The following is a 19,059-nucleotide window of genomic DNA, read 5'->3' on the forward strand; positions in this document are numbered from 1 at the left end:
TTTTCGGGTGATTTTCTATGTAACAACCTTAATAAGTTATAGCGTAATGAAAATTGCATAATTAGATCTGGACCACCCTATATATTAAACTCATTTTCCGTAATAGTATGATCCTTGCATTGTGCGCTTGAAGAAATAAGTGTTGTTAAAGTCAGCATTTGTAACATTAAGATTTATACTTTACTTGGCTCACCAGCCTTTCTGGTTCTTTAGAAAGAGATCTTTATTAATTTATTGATAACTAAGGAACTAAAATTAATTCTTTAACATTTAATTGGTTCAAAATGAAAATGAATGTTCTTTTAAGAGCAAGCCATTTTGTTGCTTTAAAGTTTATGAGTAATATGTGGTTAATAATTCATATTTTCTTTGGCATCAAATATACTTTTAAATTAAAGCAGCAATATTGGCAAATTCAAGTGTAAAACCATTGTCAAACTTCATAATTCTACATCGATGATTCTCTAATTTAAAAAAAAATGTAAAATTGTCAGTCACACTTTCCTTTGGCCTGTTTGCACTAATCACCTAGGGGGCACAGAGAAACCCACTGAAAAGGAAAATGAGAACCACAGGCGCCTAGAGGATTGTCTTCCTTTTGTCAAAAGAAGGTACCGGATGTGTAAACTTCAAGGCACACTGTGGTGGGGAAACTATAGCCTCTTGAGTTGTATATAAAAAGAGACAGGCTAAGATGGGTAAAAGGGTCTGTTAATCCTTTGTGCCCAGGCCCAAAAATGAAAACCAACATATGTCAGTATTTTTGAGTGTAACAAGGTCATATTTTACACGATCATCAAGAGCTTTACATTCTCTGAATCGGCACACATTAAACTTTTAAGCAATGGAAGTTAGTACTATGCAACATAATAGGTGAAAATTGTGTGGAATATAGGAAAGAAAAATGAAAAACGTAAATGAAACGCTTAAGTTTTTTTTTTTTCTTTTTTTTTTTTTGATGAAAAACCCAGAACAGAGACGCATGACAATAACTACTTTAAAAGAAGAGTTTAAAAATTAAAACCACAGTCTTTTTCGTTGTGAAAGAAGTAAACTAATATTCATTTTTTGTAATTTGTATAGGGCTTAGCAAAGTAATTCAAAATTGTCCTAATGTTCAATTTGTGGTAGAAACTGTCTTTTTCCTGCCAACTATTCCCACACTTCTCACCGTAAAAGCAATTCTGCTGCACTTCAGCTCAAGCTGAATAAGGGTCACTGAGAAAAGATGGTATTTCTAACAAAATAGCATCACTACTCTGGCTCCAAATAAAGCAACATGACAACAAAGATGATGCCCTTCAGGCACAAAACCAATACACAGTGAGTGGTTTAAGTCAGCAAAAAACAAAAATTAAAATTATATTATCAAAACACAGATAAATACCACCAGGAAAGGATCGAGTGTTAGGCACGAAAGCATGAATTCATTTCCACTCCCCTAATCACTGTCTGTACTTCTGCCATTTAAAAAAAAGGTGTTTTGCATCTATTTGTTTTGTAGAAATCTTTGAAATTTTCCTCCAGTTCCACTTCTAAGAAACTCCCAGAAAGAGATTGCTTTCTACAAACAAAAAAACGACACATGCTGCTTTCATGGCATAACACTCCTACCAGGTGATATTCTGTGCCCTCACCATGCAATGATTTTGTAAAAGCTAGAAGATTCTGTATAATTGTTGGACAGGTATAAGCTGGCTCCTACCACAACTCTGTAGCATAAAAAGTGGTTGAAGATGATAAATGAATAGGCGCATAATGAAATACTCAAATACTGATAAGAGTTCCATTATAAGATTAAAATATTCCTAACTGTAAAAAGGAATCTATTGTAATGGTCCAAAATTCTGGAAACTTGTATAATTGCATGCACCAAACTATCATCAAAATTATTCAAAAACACATAAGTTTACCCAAAGCTGATTCCCCAGTTCATTTTCAAATTGCAACAACTTCTATTGATCATAAAGCAATAAAGTAGAGCAGAAATCCCTTTAGATCTACCTCTTTTTGCACACAGTCTATTTTCTACAAACATAAGGGTAGATGTTCATCTTGGCTATACAGTAGGAAAAAAAAGTGTTTAGAATATGCAGGAATAAGTATATTAATTTATACCTACCCATACAGCAAAGGAACAAATCTAGAGGAGTTTAAGATGCATATCACACTCAAGCACCATATCCCATGGGCTAATTCACTGTACAGTGTAGATCAAAATGACACTTATTTTTAAATGGAGTTGTTGATTTGTTCTGGCTTAGAAACTGTCATGTCTCAATACAGATAACCATGCCATTTGCAGGCCAGTTTGTTTTTAACTGTTTCGAAGAGAGTAGATGAGAGTCTTTGGTCACCTTATGATAATTATCATACCCGTCTTACCAAACCTGACAGGACAGTTGTTTGCTGCTGTCTTTTTGGGCAGTGAAATGTTGAAGCCTGGTGCTTTGTGCTTGGGGTTTAAGTCAAATGCACTTTAAATCTGAAGGTGTGTTGTGACAAATGATCAAGCAAGCCTAATTTTTCTTTCTGCTAGTATTTTTACCTGTAGATACTCTATACCATCCTACTCATACACAATCTATACACCACCTTAACTATAAAGTTTATTTATAAAATACTACCAGACTAGTTCATTATGCATCTGTCCCAGTAGTCAGTGTAGCTCTGACTGTATAGTGGACAAACCTACTACAGTATTGCTCGATTTCTCTACTTGTCTTTGCAATTGAAGCTATCTGGATGACAACAACTACGGTATGTAAACATAAAGCAACAACTATTCACATGCATTTTTCCTAAAAAAAAATCTTAGGATGGGAACAATCTGTTGCAACATGTTTCCCCTTTGCGAATCCTTCTTGGGAGACTATTTTGAGGGCAAATTACAAAAATTATCTGAAGCTTTTTTAATTTGTACTTTACATGTTTAAAGAAAGAAATAGCACTGTGTTAACATCCTAATATATCTGTTTAATCACACATGGATGACAGTTTGGTATCCATCTCTTTCTTGAACTAAAAATCAATTTAAAGCCTAAATACACTGATCAGCAACATGCCACCAAAACAGTCTTGACCCTTTGAGGCATGGACTCCATAAGTCCTATGAAGGTGGTCCATAAGTTGTGAGGTGGGGCCTTCATGGATCAAATTTGTTTTCCCAGCATATTCCCACAGATGCTGGATCAGATTTAATCTGGAGGCCAAATCAACACCTGGAACTCTTTGTCAGGTTCCTCAAACCGTTCCTGTACAGTTTGAAAGGGCACATTATCCTTCTGAAAGAGGCCACTGCCATCAGGGAATACCGTGGCCATGAAGGTGTGTACATGGTCTTCCATAATCTTTAGATAGGTGGTACATGTCAAAGTAAATACACATGAATGCCATGACTCAAGGTTTCCCAGCAGAATATTGCCCAGAGAATCACATTGCCTCTGCTGGCTTGACTTCTTGCCATAAAGTATTCAGCTGCCATCTTTACCCCAAGTAAACGACACACACATCGAGACATCCACATGATATAAAAGAAAACGTGATTTATCAGTTCCTAATATGCTGTTAATTTAAATTGCATTCATCCTCTTTCGAACCTGGTATACCTCTTATAATGCATTTAGAATCTTCACTGTATCTTAAAGTTTTTAAACGTAATTTCATCAGAAAGATTCAGTTTTAACAATTTTTTATCTTGTTTGTGGTTACATAACCATTACATAACAGACATTTTTACAAATCAGTTCCACCAGTTTTATCTGAATGTCTTATTACAAGTTTGCATCTGTAGGCTGAAGTAATGTATTTAAAATTGATGAATTCTTACTATGTTTACGAGGGAGATGCTTATCTCACTAGCTTTGTGCACAAGCAGAAACCAGAGCACATTATCAATCAACCCTACTGTAAATTGACTCAACTCGACATTCAGCATAAGCTGTATTTCTTTGGAAAACATGTAAAGTCAATGTCTGTATAATGAGTTCCAGTGCAAGAAATGGCATAGGAAGGTTCCCCTTCATTTCACTGGACACTTTCATACATCACAATCAATCAACACAAACACATCTGTTACAAAGCTAAGCATTAAACCTGAACCCCACAAGATCTGAGGTAGGAACACTAGCTGCTACACCACCAGAACATCCTGTTTCAATATAGTATCTATAGTAAACAACAGGATTAAAATAAAATAATAATTCATGTAGGTTTCTGTTAATGTATCGCACACAGTACATTCTTTTCTGCGTGGGTGTGCAATTGTGCAGTACAAAGGACTGATATACTGTCCACCACAGTTGTCTCCTACCTTGTAACCAGTGTTGCAGGGACAATAAGTGATTCCTTGCGACTAGACACAATAAATTTACCCCTATGGACATTTAGGAATAAATATATATGCTTATGACATCTGTTCTCAAGCCAGTTCTTGTTAGCTGATTGCACACTATTTACATACTGAACTCCTCTCTCTCACTAGCTGTCAATAGACAATCAAAGCATGTGCATGCACAATGATACTGGCAGCAGGCAAGCAATATCTTCATTAAGCAATTTTTGGTGAAATAATGCAATTAATTTAGCTTAATTTAGCACGCAATTACTTCTCACTGTAAGTCAGGCTGCTTACATATTATCTTACCATTGCATCCTGTCTAGCACGGTTTCTCTTTTATAGTCAAGGCTAAACAGAACAAGTTTTTCTTTTTACATATAATGTTCGGCTAGGCAGCTCAGGATTCACAGCAAGCTGTCACAAACCCACAGCTGACTCAAATCTTATAATGAATTGAAATTACCAAAGTGATCTAGTCTAAATACAATTTTTTCCCTTCTGAACCTTACAGCAAAATTTGTGAATGAAACCAAAACATAACTAGGAAAAAAGACACAATTGCAAAACAGGGAGTGGTATGTAATAGTACATTGTGAACTACTGATACAGAAATGGTGCCACATGGGTTATAATTGTGGTGTGATATCATTTTCCTCCTTTTTCTCATAGGCCTCAAACCATTGTCTCTGAGCTTATTTATTACAATTTCAGGTTCTCTGCACTGGAAGGAAAAACCAAGAATACTGCATACACAGATGCTTTCCACTACTAACAATTGCTAATACTAAATGCAACAAGTTTCAGGTTAATAAAGTTTGGTAACATATCATTTGTAATTGCTTTTCACCTTTCCACTCTCACTTAAGCGCCGTCAGGTAATTAAGCCATTAATTACAACTTTGTGGCACGATTTATAGCGGTGTGTAAGCAGAGTGAAGTATTAATATAGAGTCTTTTTGTGTGTCAAACACACATTAGAATATTAGCACAATCAAGATGAGAACAGGCCATGCAGCCCAACATCGTTCACCAGTCCTGTCCAATTCTGCCACTTCCAATTCTTCTATAAAACATCAAGTCTAGTTTTTAAAAGTCCCTAAAGTCTAACCGTCTTCCACGCTATTTGGTAGCTTATTCCAAGTGTCTATGATTCTCTGTGTGAATAAAAACTTTGCATGTTTGTGTGAAATTTAACAAGTTTCCAACTGTGTCCCCGTGATTTTGATTAACTCATTTTAAAACAACAGTCTCAATACACTGTACTAATACCCTTCATAATTTTATACAATTCAATCAGGTCACCTCTTAATCTTCTCTAAATCACACATAGACACATAGAATTATGCACTAATTCCACATGTGTATACCTGTAATTTTGCTGTTTAAATAAAGGTTTCTAGTAGTCAGTTGAGAACATCACTTGAATCATTTCCTGTCACATGCAGACTCATGTAATGAATGCTGTGACATGTTCTTAAAAATCTTTCAATTTAACAAATAAATGCATGGAACAAAATCTCATTGTACATTTAGCAAATATTCCAAAAATTGTGCACTGCTGGTTTTGTGAAGAATGCAGTCAAGCTAAGAACCCCTTTTGTCCATACCCAAAAGGTTGTCACTGACACTGTAGACTCTATCGAAAAAAAGTCATTTTAGATCGATGCAGTGATTACTATAACGGGCAGGCCGTTTTCATGTGTACATTACAGAGTACATAAATCCACACTGCTGCCAGTGGAGACTATTTACAGTACAGGCTTTAAAATGGTTAGTAATATTCTTTAATAGAATTCTCAATTAATAATAAAATAGCAAAATAACTATTATTCTATAAATCCTGATAACACAATTAATGGCATTATTTTTTGTTTTAATGGACTGATGGATGATGAATCTTCTTTCAACTGATTAATGACTGCTCTTTATAGTGATTCATGTAATTGAAATAGAGGAACAATTCTGAAACTGAAGAAAAATACTACAAAAAAAATCACTAAGATGAAAGCTTAATTGTGAATGGCCTAGTTTTCCTTTAGATTATGCCATAAATTTCTGAATGAGGAATACAATCTGTACACATGCCAATAATGGCCATAAACACCCATGTAATCTTTTCCGTATTCATCAGGTTGATAACCAAGCAAGGTGTCTAAAACAAAAGTACTTACGAGTAAAATGATTGGAAGTGGAAGGATTAACACTATCACTGCTATCCCCACTTTCACTGCTTGAAATGTCATCATCAGATTCCCTTAAGGAAGAGCAGGGAGATGACCCTTCAACTTCTTCAAATTTTCTCTTTAAAATTCCACTCATGACTTCAGCTTTTTAGGTTGCAAAACTGTAAGAAGAAACAATAATGAGATTTCAAAAAAAATTACATTATGTAACTACTATTTCAAATTGTGAAGTTTCTAGATGAACAGTTGTTTAGCACCAGGCACACATTGATAACCCCCTTTTTTCTTTAAGAAAATAAATTGTGTAAAACAAAAAAAAGTACAAAAGAAAATTACAAAACTAAAAACAAAATCAAAACATTTTAAAACATTGCACTGTGAAGTAATGAAAAATAAACTCCAGGGGCTACCACACAATTTCATCAGCGCTAACAAATAAGAGCATCAACAAACACAACATGTAGTCAAATGTATCAATTGCTGTATTTTTTTCCTTAACCACTTCTGGATAACAATTTCATTGTTTCACTGGATTACAACATTTACCTTGGTGCAGTCTTTATGGCCTTAGGACCCAGCAGTACCTTTTTAAGTTCCTTGGTGACTCACAAACAGTATTTAGAGAGAAGGGGGTTTCCCCATGATGGCACACATTCTGAACCACATTCAGATTCAGTGTTTTGACAGCAGATGCCCACTTAAATCATACCCCCGTGTCTGCCATGTCAATGGAAGAGGAAAGCTATGGGTGAAGATCCAATTCTTGATGGTATCAACCTCACTATACAGTGCATCTGGAAAGTATTCACAGCGCATCACTTTTTCCACATTTTGTTGTGTTACAGCCTTATTCCAAAATGGATTAAATTAATTTTTTTCCTCAGAATTCTACACACAACACCCCATAATGACAATATGAAAAAACTTTACTTGAGGTTTTTGCAAATTTATTAAAAATAAAAAAAACTGAAAAAAATCACATGTACATAAGTGTTCACAGCCTTTGCTCAATACTGTCGATGCACCTTTGGCAGCAATTACAGCCTCAAGTCTTTTTGAATATGATGCCACAAGCTTGGCACACCTATCCTTGGCCAGGTTCGCCCATTCCTCTTTGCCGTACCTCTCAAGCTCCATCAGGTTGGATGGGAAGCGCCAGTGTACAGCCATTTTAAGATCTCTCCAGAGATCTTCAATTGGATTCAAGTCTGGGCTCTGGCTGGGCCACCCAAGGAGATTCAAAGAGTTGTCCTGAAGCCACTCCTTTGATATCTTGGCTGTGTGCTTAGGGTCGTTGTCCTGCTGAAATATGAACCGTCGCCCCAGTCTGAGGTCAAGAGCGCTCTGGAGCAGGTTTTCATCCAGGATGTCTCTGTACATTGCTGCAGTCATCTTTCCCTTTATCCTGACTAGTCTCCCAGTTCCTGCTGCTGAAAAACATACCCACAGCATGATGCTGCCATCACCATGCTTCACTGTAGGGAAGGTATTGGCCTGGTCATGAGCGTTGCCTGGTTTCCTCCAAACATGACACCTGGCATTCACACCAAAGTGTTCAATCTTTGTCTCATCAGACCAGAGAATTTAGTTTCTCATGGTCTGAGAGTCCTTCAGGTGCCTTTTGGCAAACTCCAGCCGGGCTGCCATGTGCCTTTTACTAAGGAGTGGCTTCCGTCTGGCCACTCTACCATACAGGCCTGATTGGTGGATTGCTGCAGAAATGGTTGTCCTTCTGGAAGGTTCTCCTCTCTCCACAGAGGACCTCTAACAGAGTGACCATCGGCTTCTTGGTCACCTCCCTGACTAAGGCCCTTCTCCCACGATCGCTCAGTTTAGATGGCCGGCCAGCTCTAGGAAGAGTCCTGGTGGTTTCGAACTTCTTCCACTTACGGATGATGGAGGCCACTGTGCTCACTGGGACCTTCAAAGCAGCAGAAATTTTTCTGTAACCTTCCCCAGACTTGTGCCTTGAGACAATCCTGTCTCCGAGTTCTGCAAACAATTCCTTTGTCTTCATGCTTGGTTTGTGCTCTGTCATGAACTGTCAGCTGTGGGACCTTATATAGACAGGTGTGTGCCTTTCCAAATCATGTCCAATCAACTGAATTTACCACAGGTGGACGCCAATTAAGCTGCAGAAACATCTCAAGTATGATCAGGGGAAACAGGATGCACCTGAGCTCAATTTTGAGCTTCATGGCAAAGGCTGTGAATATTTATGTACATGTGCGTTCTCAATTTTTTTATTTTTAATAAATTTGCAAAAACCTCACGTAAACTTTTTTCACGTTGTTATTATGGGGTGTTCTGTGTAGAATTCTTAGGAAAAAAATGAATTGAATCCATTTTAGAATAAGGCTGTAACAAAATGTGGAAAAAGTGATGCGCTGTGAATACTTTCCGGATGCACTGTACCATCTTCTCAATTGTCCATGTTGTCTGTGTGCTGTACTCCTGAGTAAGTGATAAAACACTGAAGTGCCATTCTCAGTTACTTTAATCGTTAATGGCAGAATGTGCTGAGTGCCATTCCTGTGGGGTTGGACAATTGTTGCGGAGGCTAGCTACTTTCGACTTACTACATTCTGTGTGGCTATGTTTTAGAAACCAAGTGACAGTGTGGTGCATACTTGTGAAACGTCCACATAGGAGTTTCATTGTACTTTGTAAACAAGGCAATACATCTGAATTGATCACACTAGATGGCATTTTTTTAATCAAAGCCTTAGACTTCTGATAGTATCAACATGATCTTGGCTCTAAGTTCACAATGATAACCAACACTTTGCATTATACACTTTTTGTGATTATGAACACACACAATAAACAAAAATACTGGTAAAGTTAAAAAGACATATTATGTGATAAAGCTAAACCACGTGAACCAGACTGAAGCTCCACAAAACAACTATCGAATTTCAAAGCACATGCTATGTCATTCTTGCTGAAAATGTGACAATGAAAAAGCAACTTAGAACAACATCTTTGAGTGAGTAAAAGTAATTAGTAACTTTCACTCTTTTTATTTGGTACACATTTACTCAAGCTTAATATGATGAGGTAGTTCTGAGTTGTAATTTGTAGCAATTTTAAATAAAATATGAAATGTTTAACAATCATCCTAGCATTACTGAGCACCAAGGTTGCTGCTTTCTCATGTCCCATCTTGCACTATTATCTACGTATCCACAATCGCCCACCACTGCAAATGCTTTCCGGGTTCCATTAATGAAAACAGTAGAGTACAGAAGGTTTTTTAGATTTGTATATGATCTTCTTCATCACACTTAGAGAAAGACTGAGTCATGTATAACATTTTTTGTTTATTATTGTCTATTGGGCAATAACATTCAAATAATGTCAACAACAGTGCATGGAGACTATTTTTTAAGGTGGAAAGTGTATGCTAGAGGAAACAACACCTTGGGAGCAGAAAGGCTGATATGGAGGGGGTTGAGCAGTGAGGTTAAGTGCACAGCTAATCTCCTTTTAAAATGACTGAATCTCACAAAAATATTTTGTGATATTTTCTTTCCTAAAATGACAAGGATACACTGCTTTGCCATATGTATGCAATCTTAAGAAGTGGTTCAATACTCAATAGCATCCTTGGTTTGAAAAACTCACCCATATTTAAAGCTTTTGTTCTCATATTTGGACTTCTGCCCTTGAAACCCATTTTAAATCATGAGAATAGGCATATTTTTAAAAAATTATCTCTATATTTCAATTGTTGTTTCACACAAGACGGTTTTAAGTATATATATATATATATATATATATATATATATATATATATATATATATATATATAACTCCTTATATCAGTTACTTTAGTGAAATACATTTTTCAGGAATAAAAAGCACAGTTGAAATGTAAATGCAGCTCTCCAGAACAAGTGATCCTGTCTTGATAAATATGCGAGAGACACAGAGAAAAAAGGAGCAATGGTGAGTTTATTTTCTATGTCAAATAACTATTCTGAATGTGGAATATCTGCTAAATGATAATTCCTGCTTTTCTCATTCTGTTCTAACTTTTTTCTCTCTCAAAGCGTACAACTGTAAAGCCTATCACAAACACTGCACAGCTGCACAATCCAACACATTCAAATGTCAAAATATCTACTTCTAATTACCATTCTGTTTTGACAGTTCTTAACAGATTTCCTCATTCATAAAAACACTGTGACCTCACAGCTGATATTTACCAGCTAACATCTGGATTAATGTTGCCCTCCGCTCCACAGAAAGTGCCTGCTTTAAAGAAAACATTACCTTCCTTGCAAGAATGGCATATTTTATATATATTTTTAGAAATTCTGTTTCTATCATAAATACTGATTAAAGTGCATCATAGAAATTCACTGGCATCAATAATAAAATAATTTAAATATATCTTACAATGTATATAAATCCACACTGCCTTATAAAATTAGCTAAACTAATAAACAAAAAACATACGTCGTTCTTTGTTCACTCCAGTCAGTTTTGAATCTCAAACTAAAAGATTACACTCCTTCCACAACAAATGCTAACAGTTTGATGAGACACATTACTCACAAATCTGCATGTTTCATATTTAAAAAAGAAAATTATTTCAACTGATAACATTATGCACTAAAATGCTGAAATGCAACAATTATTGATATTTTAGTCTTTTTTGTATAAAATCTGTTCATTATTGTTGTGATGTGAGATTTTGCATACAAGTTGATAAATATTTTGTATGTCTTTATTTGTAACTTAGGCAAAGCAATGTAATAGTAGTGTTACATTAGTGAGAAGCATTCATGTTTACAAACCCAAACCATCCCACCCCACCACCACCAGGGACTAAGTCAAGAAACTGAATAATACGATAGGGTTGGGTTAGTGCTTAAAACAAGTTTGGTAAACGTTTCTCTGAAGTCTCTCAACCCCCATAGGAAAGTCAGGCTGATTAACTGCCAAGCTTTACCTTAACATATGGTTTTGGGGGGTGAAAGGTGTGAAGATGTTCTATTCCCCCATTGGTCTGAAGTATGGCTGTTTGGAACTGGCTTGTATCAGAAGCCTTTAAGTGCCATGACATCCTATTGGCTCTAGGGGTTGGACAGAGAATCTATAAATTTGCTTTCTTAACCTCACTCTCTCTCTTACCAAACTGATGCATGAACTGAAAAGGACAACACAATGAAAAGCATAGCTCAACAGCCATATTGAGACAGGCATGCAGCATGTTCTGAAGAAAGCTGGCCACAAATGAACTAGAGACATTTTTAAGTAACTAATGAAACTGTGTGCTGCCTGAAACTACACCTCACCATTTATCAGGTTGTATGGTTGCCAATATATTCAAATGTACTTTGCATATTGTTATTATTTATGAATACTACCAATAATACATTGTTTAAATTGTAACTTAACTCCTGCTTGTCTTTTACTACGCCTAACTGCCTGAGGTTAAAGATATAGAAGAGAAGGTGGAGAGAAGTTATATACTATAATACTTTATAAACAGTGGTAAATCTGGGAGATTAGAGGCATTCTGACAAAGGCTACTTATTAGGGGAAAGTAGAGCAATATATATTACTCTACCAAGACAAAATAATTATAATGTTTTTACTGCAAGGGTATTTGAGCAACAATAGTTTATCTTTACAAAGGTATAACCTTATCTAACAGACCAAAACTGTAGGAACTAAGAAAAAAGTTAAACACAACGCCATTACTAATATAAAAACAGGGAAATACAGTGGTGCAAAACAAGTAGAATGGTTACCACAGCACCTAGCTATTCATGTGATTCAGTCTGGGGTGCACTGTGTTAAGTTTAAAATTTGAAATGTTAATGGTGTAACCTTCACCTAGTTCATTCTTAAAAGCTAACACTATCTGGTTGGCTTTTTAAGAGTATACATTTTTTTTTTGATTTGATCGTTGCATTTTTAGCATAAGACTAGAATTCCATTCAGTTCTGGTGCCTGACTTATGTCCACTAATACAAATGCAGACTTCTCCAATAAATCTGAAAAGCATGTAGAAAACAGAAAGATAATATAGTCAGAAATTGTACTTCTGCTTATGTTGTATGTCAGAGTTTCCACTGAAGTTTACTGTAGTGACAAATGCATATATTTCACTAATACCTCTATTCTAAAGAGAAAAGAAATGACTGCATTCTGTATAACATCATAATTATCTTATTGCCGGTTTCTGTGTTTTGTCACCTAACTATGGTTCTAGAAAGTATATGTATTTTATAACATATTTTGTCTCTGTAAATGCACATAGGTGGAGCAACAACTTGTTGCAGTTTCTCGGATGATAAACCTCCCTTTTAAATGCACTTTGTGCTTCAGTGTTGCCATAGCAACTCATCACCTGGAGCAAACAAGAAAGACCATTTGACAAAGGACAACATGGGAGATAGAGAGAAAGAGCAAAAGAAAGGTGAAGGATGAAGCAACAAGACTATGAAGCACTATTAAACTCATGTCTCATATCTGAGTAATCTCCAAATGGAGAGGTGGCCAAATGTTTCTCAGTGGTGTCAAAAATAGAACCAATGCATATCCTCAAAGCAGTAGCTCTAGATACATGACCGAGGAGAACTTGTTTCATAAAGAGTGACACTAATTCAGTTTAAGTAAGGATAGCACTGTACATCTGTTTTCATTTGCTGTTCATCTACCACTGTTTGATATATCCAATTTTATTTTATAACTCATCAACCTATAACATATTGAAGAGGGCTTGTTTGTAGCAATGTACATTACCACTTGATTGTTGGATAGGTATAATCATTTTTAAATGCATATTTTTCCTTGCCATTGTAAACATTTATAAAGTAAGCTATAATGAGGGTGTTGATGAGGGATTATTACATTTTCTGTTTTGTCTATTTTTTAATTAACTATGTTAACTATGATTTAAAACTAGTGACATTAGTTTATTTAAAATGGTATCGCAGTTTGTGAAAGATTTGGAGCAAAAACAATATTTTGGCATTGTCAGCCTTCCAAATATATCTAAGCATGTAGTTATGCGGCAGACCTGTACTGCTATTACTTAACACAGTTTTAGTAACAACTCCTAAACAAAGCAAAGCAGTTAAATTCATTTCTGTAAAAATGGTGGAATATTGTGTTATAAAACACATAAAAAAACACTGAAACCAATAAATGAAGCATTTAAAAGGAGGATTTCCTAAAATAAAAAAATAAAAAAAAAACAACAAAGCAAATTTTACTTCATTAAACTGGTTACTTAATACTCAAAAAGTCCTAGTAGTTTCATGTGCATTGATTTTACATTCATTTCTTTATAAAATGCAGCAGAAGCCATGGGTTATCCATCTAACACATAAATGTTGGTAACACTAGAAAATGTATTTTATTTTCCATAGGAGGTGGGGAGTCTTGCTGTCTCTTCTTAGTATACTTGCACATTTTGTATCATTTAAAAAACACAACCTACTAAACACTATTAGAAAGACCAACAAATTGTGTAGGACAGAATTATCTTTGGAAAACAAGTTGTTGATGAAGCTGGTGTCTCCCCTGTATTTCTTTTAAGTACACGCTATTACCACATTCATTTTTGCTAATGACATAAAAGCAATTTAAGATTATGTATTGTATATACAACAAATTAAGTATATACATTATGCAAAAACAGTAGCAATGCCTTGACTTATCAGCCAGAGATCAATATAGTTCATTTCAGGCTCTTAAAATCCATTTATGATTTTGTGCAGATGTAATGGGTCAAATAATGAGGGCCTTTTGCATGCCAAGAGGGGAACAGTTTCATTTTGATGGCATGTACCTTTAGAGACTGGAACAATGTGAGAATGACTTGAATTTCAGTTTCAGTTTTGGCTTCTACTTTAATAACACAATGTATAATAAATTTTAGGCACACTGTATGAGCAGTTTGTTTATTCCTTCTTTTCTGTCCTTGAAACTTGTAAAAGTATGAGCAAATGAAAATGCTCTGACAGCTGAGTTACATCCACATGCAACATTATATTTCAGGAAGCAAAAAATGATAGCAAAGCCAACTCTTAAAACAGCTGAGTAAATTAAATGCCACATGATTCTGTTATCTTCGATGATGATCTCTTTCTCCACTGCATATACAAATTTCTGTTTAAAAAAAATTATATCTTGCCTTGCTTTCACATTTTGTTACTTAAAAGGCATTGTTCTAAAACCTAACTTTTTTTTTTTTAACATTTAATGCTATTCACCTTGTTGAGCACCATTTAAACAAAGGTAAGTTTTTAAGATAGTCCCATGCTTCAACAGAGGGCATCATCACAGACGTGAGAAGTGAGCATATCATAAAAGATGAAACAGCAGAAAAAAAAGACCTAATGACAGACACAAGGTGAAAAGGTTCATTTTGATCCAAACACATCAGCTAATGTATTTGTAGAGAACACTGTAAAAATGCACTAGTAAATGTATGTTACATTATGTAAAGAAACATTTATAATATATCAAATAATCTTAATTATGCATTACTTTACATGGACAGTTTGCAGCTTTTTGTTTTATCAGGGTAAAGACATTACTGGTGCTGTGTTACTCTTTTTTTATGAAAAAGGTTATTAAATGCACAATGAATGAATTAGGAGACCAGCACAACTACAGCTGCGAAAGCATACATGTGGGGAGTGCATCAACATTGGGTGAACAAGGATTTTTTTCTAATTAATGTTATATTTTTTCTATTTGATATTAATTTGCACTTGGAGAAAACTGAACATATATTACACATGTTGCACCAGATCATTTTCATAAGTTTAATAAAACTTTTAATATTTAATAAATTATATTCAAATAATTGTTGTATACATTTAATTCTGTGAAATTCACTAAAACAAACACTTTATCCTACACCTATTTGACTGGGGTTGCACCAGACTATAATGGTTTCTGTGCACAGCAATCATGAACTGAATTAATCAAGTAAAAATAATAGATGGACAAACTAAAAAAATGCCACTTATAATTTTGCTGTTACTTTAGAAATGTGCAAAAGTATCAATGTGTTAATAGAAAAAATGTAAAATTTCAGTAACATCCCCACTGCCCATGTGACTCTTGCAGATAGTATAGCACCCATAAATCAGCAAAAAGAGTCATAATTTGACTAATTTATAAAGAGGGACTAGAATTGGTCAAAAAAGAGATCAGCTCACTATGATCAATGTTTACTTGGACACTTGGGCCCAAACTCTTAAAAAAGTAAAATTTACTAAGAAATTCTCTCTCACTGTGCTTTTACTTTATTACAAAATCAAACACATGCAGTTTACTGTTAGATCATTACTAACATGATAATCAAACATCAAACTAATTACTACACTGTACTAGTGAGTAAAGGTATGACAAAAAATAACCACAAAGCAATTCACAAATATATCTCATACCATAAAAGACTAGTAATATCTTAATATACATGTGAAACTGTGTTTTCCCCATAGACTTATAACTCCTTTTGGAAGCAACTATGCTATACTTGCATTATTTGAATAATATATTCTTATATCTGCAATTACCATTAAGAAAGAGAAAGGCAGTGACAACATCAGAAACATTTTAGTGATACAGTCAAATGTGGAAAAGCTTTGTCCGTTATTAAAAGAACAGTACATTCCACACATTTTTTTCATCATTATTAAAAGTTAATTTCTTCCTTTAAACAATAAGGCCAAAAACTTACAGATATAAAATATACGGGTAAGCTTCAAATATCTGAATCTGTTTCCAAGGGGACAATCACATGCTTAGCTCATTATCATTACATTCTAATGGAAATGCTAGAATACCCACTATAAAAACAAACATTTAATATTAATCCTCACCAAAAGAATGAAATTAGTTGTAATGCTGATATATGCATTTAAGCATGTCATTTATCATTTACAGCAGTGCTACTGATCGTGTATTTATATCTGGAAAGAAATAAAAAAAAAAAATTCTAAAGTAAGTAGAATGTTTCCAAAGTTAAGTTAACAGGTAGTATGCAACAGCATAAACGTATTTACAGCATTTTTAAAATTTTAATCAAAGGCTTAGCTTGATGGCTAATGCCTCCTAAATAAAATAGTTCTGTCTGTATACATATACGAACTTGAATTATTAATTTCACACTGTTTATAAAGTGAACACACAATTTAAAAGTCATTTCTTTGCAAAACGAGTGACTGTTTTCTGATTCGTTGTAACAGACTCATCCACTGGTCAGCCTTCCTGGCTTTTGGTGATTAAGTGCTAAAAAGCTGGCTATACATGAATACAGTTACATTAAATCATAAAACTGCCATTTTATTAACAAGTATTTTGGTTCAAGGTTAATAACACAGTTTTATAATTAAACAGTAGAAAAGTAAGCTGCAGGAAATGTAGCCGATTTAATATAAAAATCTGCAGTCTTTTTATGGCAACTGCTGCATTCACAATACTGAAACAGGTCTCAAATTCTGTAAAACCAACAGAATAATTCAGCAATGTCTTGTTCTACAGCTTATGTTTCACCACACATAAAAACATAAACCCAAGACCTTTTAATTTACATATCAAAAAAGGAGAGACTTACCAGACTACAAAGTTACATTTCATAGTATCGTATATTATAAAAAAATGTAAATATATTTTTTATCTTTAAATAACTGACCTTTGCTAAATTAGGCATCTCCAGAGTTTTCTTCCATGAAAAAACAATATTCATCAAACAATATATAGGGAAGGAAACGAAGAGAAACAAAGAGTAACCCTTTTCTGCACCAACAAATGCATCTGCCACACTGTCGAAGACAGAGATGAAACCTGTGAGTTTCCTTGCGCAGGCTGACACTGCCAATAACGTATGCTTTACTGTTTAATGACGAGAGCCTCTCTGCACAGAAGCTCATTAGCTACTGCCGGCCAAATCACTACAGTCTGACTTAAGCTGCCTGTGTGATCACAGAGGTGGGATGTGTGCAGGATTCAAACACTCCTTTTTATTTATTTATTTTTATCTGTCTACAGATCTCTACTCTAGCTATGCACAAAGAAAATGAGTGTAGTATTAGGATTTAAAACTCAATTATGGCTAATAAAACCTATAATTATACATGGCAGTTTTTATAGTGAAAGATTTAAGCCTAAATAACTAAATAATAACTAAGATGATTTATAAGATAATAAATTTAATGGCTAAATTACTTCATGTATAACATCTACAGTAACCAATTAAGATTTTTAATAACAGTACGGTGTACAAAATATTTTGTTTATGCTGTGGATTATATATACAGTACCTGATGAAGGCTGTACAGCCAAAACATTGTGTCTCTAATCATTTTTTACTTTTTTCTATTTTTTAATAAAAAAAATCGGCGTGGGAATTATCTTTGCCATTTTTATTCCTTTATTCATTTCTATTACAACCCCACTATACATCACTCTGACATTGTGGCATTACAAACAAAGCACATGTTTATCCTTAAATACACACATTGGCAAGTTACTACTTTTAGAAGATTTATAAACACATATTTACATAATAAAAGACTTCAGTTAAATACAAAAATAATCAAGAGACAAATCATTTCAATAGATTCTGAAATTCTACTACAGCTTGTCTTCATTCAAACTGTGTACAAGCATAGGCTATGACTTATACATCAGCTATGATACTGTATATGTATTTTCATTTATCCATGATCAAATGCACACTTTTCAGTTACTGTCTTGGCTAAGATAAAGTGAATGATGGCAGAGGAGACAAATCTGCAACAAGGTTTCTACTTCTAGTAATTCAAACAAAAAAGGCCTTCTGCTTTCAAAATCTACCACAAAGGATCCTGGTCCCTATGGGTACACAGGGCAGAATAATGATAAAGAAAGCCTGACAACCCAATATATATAAACATCTAAAGGCAAAGCTACATTCTAAAGTTATAAAACAATTTTACTGAATATTTGGCAAATAATTTAAAATACCTAAAACATATAGATTAACATAAATTGGACCTAGGAATATCATAAGCAATAATTTAGTTGTTTCTGCCAGATCTCAAAGTACAAATGTAATTGTTAAGCTTTAATGTAATGCATTCTTCTGTAACTGTCACAATTTAAAGATGTAAATATGAATTAATAAAACATATAAAAGTCATTTACGATTAAAGAAAAACTCTCAATACATTTTATTTAAAATTTTTAAATGAAAAATCAACATACTTATTTCAAGAATATGAATTATGTAAAGCATGAAGAAGAACAATTATATCCAAAGGCAATTTTACTGTAATTAGAGTGCTGCTAATGAAATATATGTACCTGCTTAAGGCTTATCAAAAGGAACAAACAGCAACTGAAGAAAAGCCTGGCAAGAGACTTCAGATTTGTTTTAAGCAGGATGCATCTTTGTATTAGTTTACATACATTTAATCAATTTAAAAGAAAAACAACATGAGAAAAAGAGTAAATGTAACAGTGATCATGTCTTTTTGAAACCAACTTCCTTATAGCAGTTATTCATATAAATTTTGC

General features: G+C 34.3%; 1 protein-coding gene across 4 annotated transcripts in view; it reads right to left on the reverse strand.

Moving 5' to 3' along the window:
- Positions 1–19,059, reverse strand: part of csrnp3 (cysteine-serine-rich nuclear protein 3) — a 105,840-nt gene that overhangs the window by 18,369 nt on the left and 68,412 nt on the right. For all 4 annotated transcript variants that reach the window (XM_039757537.1, XM_039757536.1, XM_039757534.1 and 1 more), the window contains one exon: positions 6,511–6,683. In XM_039757537.1, the coding sequence (XP_039613471.1) occupies positions 6,511–6,658 (148 nt within the window). In that variant the 5' untranslated portion in view covers positions 6,659–6,683. The remainder of the gene's footprint in view (positions 1–6,510; positions 6,684–19,059) is intronic.

Source organism: Polypterus senegalus, chromosome 6 (assembly GCF_016835505.1).
Source record: "Polypterus senegalus isolate Bchr_013 chromosome 6, ASM1683550v1, whole genome shotgun sequence".
Taxonomy (NCBI): domain Eukaryota; kingdom Metazoa; phylum Chordata; class Cladistia; order Polypteriformes; family Polypteridae; genus Polypterus; species Polypterus senegalus.